Here is a 5,711-nt window from a genome sequence, read left to right as displayed (position 1 = left end):
GGTTTCAAATATGAAGGAACACAATAAAAAACAATCGATGGCAGGATCTGGGCGGTTATATTACTGACAGGGCGTTTGCTACACCTGCTGACATTTCACCAGGCTCTTCAGAGTGATATTTAGAAAGCTTGCAGAAGATACTTTCTAGGGTGATGTTCTGGAGGGTAACTGGGGGCTTTGCCTTAAAACCTCCAGAAGCTGGGCTAGAGGAGCCCATGGGGTAACCTGGATGGGACTGGGGCTCTGAGAGTTTCTATGCCTATCGCCACCACCCCAATAAGCAGACTGTTCACAGACCCTAGGAATAGGTCCGTCCACTCGGAGAACTGAAGTAGAGTCAGCAAAAAGACCCTATGAGTCTGACTCAGTCCCAGATGTGGATTAATCTCTCCTATACCAAAAATAATACCTCCTGGGGAAGGTATTATATTCACCCCATGCCAGAGAGATTTATAGGCAAAATCTCATTCCGTTCCCTCCTTGAAGTAGGTAGCATTATTATGCCCCTTTATTTTATTTCTTTTTTAGACTTTTTATTCTTATTGAATTGTATGTACCCCTCCGCTCACTTTGCTTTATGGATAAGAAAACACAGTCAGAGAAGTTAATGACGTGCTCAAGGTCACACAGTTGAACAGTTTTAGAGCCAGGATTCAAACCCACTAGGCTTAACTACTGCCCTGTGCCAGTTCCTATAGGGTGGCTTGCTGGGCTTATGGGATGGCCATTGTGAAAGAAAAAGACAAGGGAAATAGATGGTGTGAGGACTGAGTCCTTCTGAGGGAGTCAAAATGGGGTATTGATAGGCAAAGCCCCATCCTCACACACAGGATCAAATGGAAAAGATGTGAAGTGGCCATTAAAGACAAAAGAGGAGGTAACTTCCTAAGGTCATGACATGTAACTAGGACTCAACCCCAAGTCCTCGGGCCTTGAAGCCAGAGCTTTCTCATTTTCCCACAAGCACTCCAGGGAAGCCTGCCCTGTAGACTCCTCCTCAGCGGCCAGAACAGTGGGGGCTGGTCAATGGACATACTGGCAGTCTGCTCTCCATCGAGGGTCAGGCCCACTTGAGAATGGAGTCCTACTGCACAGGCTCCCCGTCCTTAAAGCCCTCGCTCTATGACAAATGACAGTGTAGACTCTGGGGAAATCCGTGATATTTGGGAATGTCGTAAACTAAGGTCATTCTACTTTGTCAAAAGCCCATAATGAAAGGTAAGCCGGCTTCAAAGTGAAGCTACTTTCCCAGCACAGGAAGGCAGCTCCTGGCAATTTCAGGGGTGGTGTAAGCCTCTCAGATAAAGAACAACTTGGGATTGACTCAGAGGTCATCCAGTCTATTCCTCCTACCAAACTGGGTTCTCCTAAAGCCCTCCAATGGAAAGGTGGTCTTGGTGTCATTAAAGGCTCCCAGGAGAGAGATATCCCCATAGCTTTTGGCTTCCCCATCCTTGCTTGCTCTCAGCACTGGGGTGGGAAGCAGGAGAGGGAAGGAATTGGGAGCCAGGCTGCTGTCAGGAGAAGGATGCTGCACTCAAACAAGGCATTCCACACAGAGGCAGACTGATGGTGCAGCTGTCAGTGTGCACATTCCAGGTCATCAAGAAAGCTGTAAGGCGACTCAATAATTTAGCAAAATAATTCATGTTCCAGGAATGCAGCCTATTTTAATAAGCAGCCACTCACTCACCTTTCCCCAGTGGTGACGGACGGCAGCTCCAGCCTCCAAGGACCTGACAAAGCCACACCTCAGAGCAAACTTAGCTCTGGCACAGGGCCTGACAGGTTTATGGAGGGAGCAGGAATTATATTTCTGCCTCCATCTTTGACCAGGGCCACAGACAGCTAACTTGGCACAACTGGGGAAGTTAGAAGAAGGCATATGGTCTCACCTCCTCATTTCACAGTCAAGGGTTAGGGGAAGGGGACGTAGTAATGCTGAGTAGCTTCTGTTGGACCAACCCTCCTGCAAATAGCTATATGATCTGGGGAAAATGTAAAAACAACTACCTGAAGGTACTAGAAGAGAACAGAAGTAGATACTGGAGGGAAGTAGACATTAGGAAGAAGGAAATGACACTGTGCAAGGTTAGCCCATGGGCAAGCCCCAGTCAACAGTGAATACTCCAGGTGTCTAAAATTCAGATAGAAGACTTGCAGCCTTACTGGTTTGAAGAACTACAGGACAAATCCAGGATGGACCCAGCAACTAGAAAGTGAGAAGGGAAACCCAAGAAAGAAGAGAGCCACAAAGAGGAAAGCCCCATATTCTTTATAAAATCTCTGCCCAAACTTTTGGCCCATGAATTAAATGTGTAGAGAGCAGATTCCGAGCAGTCCAGCTAAAGCTAAAAATATTGAATTTTCAGAGCTTGGAAACTAAACTGAGTTTAGACAAGTTAACTGGCTGCTAAAACAAACAAATAAGCAACAACAAGTCAATACTCTCTGGAGGAACAAAATAGAATTCAGTCTCTACAATCTCCATTGTTCAAAATGCCCAGAATACAATTCAAAATTACTAGACATATAAAGAAACTAGAAAATATCACCTATATAATAGAAAAGGCGATCAATGAAGGCAAGCCCTGAGATGACTCAGATATTGAATTAGCAGACAAAGATTTTAAAGTGGCTATGATACCTATGCTCATTGTCTCACAGCAAGTTACTAACAAAATCTCAAACAATACCAGGATTTCAGCTTTTCAGCACAGAGCAAGTTTCCCCATCCACACGCTACCCACCATGATTCCTGTCTATAAACCAGAGACTAGGCCCACAAGGAGGAAACAAAAGAAATCTGGAACCAACACAGATGCTCAACAACTAGGAAAAGGGCCTTCCAGGTGGCTTCTTCCTCATTCCCTCACTTAACCCCTTTGTCTGCTGGTTTTTCACTCCCTCAAATAATAATGCCACCTTCTCTAGGTCTAATATCTTACTCTTCTCTATTCTCCCCTGCACTTTTCAAAGTATTTTCACATCCCTGACCTCACTAGACCCTGGAGGTAGGTAAGGCAAGGATCATTCTGTTTGATGAGTGCACAAGAATCTCAAAATAAAGTGACTTGCTCAGAATCATCCAATGAAACATGTTCTTTCTTCCTCTCCTCTCTCCCCCAGTGACATGGGAGTATGTCATGACTTGTAGGAGGGTGGTAGACAAAGGAGCAAGATTCCCACATGCGGTTGTTCAGATGCTGATAGGGTGCTGACTTCTAGCCTGCACTCTGTTCTCCAGGCTAGATGCCCTAGCATGGGGCTACATCTGCTCTGAGGGGGACTGTCTTAGGTTGAATTTTCCTTCAGAAGCAGACCTAAGGCAAGGATTCAAGGATAAGTAGTTTATTTGGGAGGTGATCCTAGGAAGCACTAGGAGGGGAATAGAAAAACAAGACAGAAAAGTACAGGCAATCAATTCAGGGTGTGCTGTTGAGCATAGTACTGCTACATGTGACTGGGGACCACTGGGATATAGTATAGAACACGTTCAAAGTGTTATTCCTTAGGAAGAGGAAGCTAGGGTATTTACCTACCTACTACTTACCTGTCACTGGTTGAGGGATGCACCCAAGGACATTCTCTAGCATTTCTGGCCTGCCCTGCTCATAAGCTCCTCTGGCAAGAAAGAAGCCCTCAGTAGAGCATTTCAAGGGTTCAATGTGAAGAGTAAGTACCAAGGGGATATAGGGTATACTGACCACATCTGTGACAGGGGCCTTTTACTAATTGGTACAAAGGCAAGCCCAGAGGACCTGGCAATCTTTCCCTGCCCAGTCATCTGAGAGAGGTACTCACCGGTGCCTGGTGCACTTGAACCAGTTGAGGATATCTGTGCATCGTGTGTAGTAGATCTGGTCGAAGGGGTGTGCATAGGATTCCTGGACGGTCACGGCATAGCTGAGAACCAAACAGGAAATGGAAGCTATGGTCAGCCCTTGGGAGGCTGAGTTGGTATTCAAGGTGTGGTCTCCCTTCCCAGGGGAGCCAGGCCACAACTAAGTGTCCAGGAGCTCCAAAATCTCCTACCCCACTATCCTCCTGCTGCCCTGGATGCCCTTGGCATCCATACCCACCTGATCCCTGGTTGAATCCAGGACATATCCATTCGTGCTCTTTCTCCCAGCTCGTTCTAGTTCATTTGTTCATTTAACAGAGAATGAATAAAGGAGGGTTTATCCTTATGTGATTCTGGAAGGCACGGTCAACAAGTTTTTTAAAATAGTCTATACTTGTTTAGATTTTTATGGTTTACAAAGCACCTGCATGGAAGCTGATCTTTGCAGCAACTGTGTGAAAGTAAGTAGCCCCATTTTGTAGATGAAGAAACTAAGGCTCCGAAAGAGGTGACTTGCCCGGGTCACATAGCTGCAATAGTTGCTGATAGATATTAAGTGCCTTGTGTTAAGAGTTTTAATCCCTTTTAATCTTCACACAATCTTTCTAAGGTAGGTGGCATTGTTATCCTCATTTTACAGATGAGGAAACTGAGCATCAGAGGGGATAACTGACTTCCTCCAAAACACCAGTTACCTTCTGCCCTATTATATAGCTGGGGGTCCATCAAGGACATACCACAGGCCTCCTGATCAAAGTGGTATCTCATCATTCTGTCTGTTAGCTGTAAACCTGGACCAGTGGGTGGAAGCTACAGGAAAGCAGGTCCCAGCTTCAACAAGCTACCTGTCCACCCCTGGAAGTTATATGAAAAGGCAATTAAACCAGAATGTAAAGCAGACTCACACTTCCGGTGCAGGCTGGGCGAGGACCACAGCTGAGATTTCAGGAATTAATTTTTATGTAGGCTGATACTATTCAATGTTTCCCCCTAGAAGGCTCACTGACCTGGGCCAGATGGCCAGGTCCAGGCTATAAAAGCCCATCTGCTTTGCCTGAGGAAACTGTTGGCTTACTCATAAGGGGGCTGGGCATGCCAGCTCCCTGACTAAATCCACAGCAGGCTCTTTGACGCCTGAAATGTCAAAGGTTTAGAATTCAGAAAGAGGTATAAAATCTCTGCCCAAACTTTTGGCCCATGAATTAAATGTGTAGAGAGCAGATTCCGAGCAGTCCAGCTAAAGCTAAAAATATTGAATTTTCAGAGCTTGGAAACTAAACTGAGTTTAGACAAGTTAACTGGCTGCTAAAACAAACAAATAAGCAACAACAAGTCAATACTCTCTGGAGGAACAAAATAGAATTCAGTCTCTATAATCTCCATTGTTCAAAATGCCCAGAATACAATTCAAAATTACTAGACATATAAAGAAACTAGAAAATATCACCTATATAATAGAAAAGGCAATCAATGAAGGCAAGCCCTGAGATGACTCAGATATTGAATTAGCAGACAAAGATTTTAAAGTGGCTATGATACCTATGCTCATTGTCTCACAGCAAGTTACTAACAAAATCTCAAACAATACCAGGATTTCAGCTTTTCAGCACAGAGCAAGTTTCCCCATCCACACGCTACCCACCATGATTCCTGTCTATAAACCAGAGACTAGGCCCACAAGGAGGAAACAAAAGAAATCTGGAACCAACACAGATGCTCGACAACTAGGAAAAGGGCCTTCCAGGTGGCTTCTTCCTCATTCCCTCACTTAACCCCTTTGTCTGCTGGTTTTTCACTCCCTCAAATAATAATGCCACCTTCTCTAGGTCTAATATCTTACTCTTTTCTATTCTCCTCTGCACTTTTC

General features: G+C 45.0%; 1 protein-coding gene across 1 annotated transcript in view; it reads right to left on the bottom strand.

The window, feature by feature from the left end:
- The window catches only part of MEGF11 (multiple EGF like domains 11), a 242,991-nt gene extending 239,082 nt beyond the window's left edge, over positions 1–3,909 (bottom strand). Inside the window, exon 1 of the mRNA XM_011386098.2 lies at positions 3,805–3,909. Coding sequence (XP_011384400.1) covers positions 3,805–3,880 — 76 coding nt within the window. The 5' untranslated portion in view covers positions 3,881–3,909. The remainder of the gene's footprint in view (positions 1–3,804) is intronic.
- Between the last annotated feature and the right edge of the window lie 1,802 nt (positions 3,910–5,711).

Source organism: Pteropus vampyrus, unplaced genomic scaffold (assembly GCF_000151845.1).
Source record: "Pteropus vampyrus isolate Shadow unplaced genomic scaffold, Pvam_2.0 Scaffold15, whole genome shotgun sequence".
Lineage (NCBI taxonomy): Eukaryota > Metazoa > Chordata > Mammalia > Chiroptera > Pteropodidae > Pteropus > Pteropus vampyrus.
The sequence above is the reverse complement of the archived record's forward strand: the minus strand, read 5'-3'. Positions and strand labels throughout refer to the sequence as shown.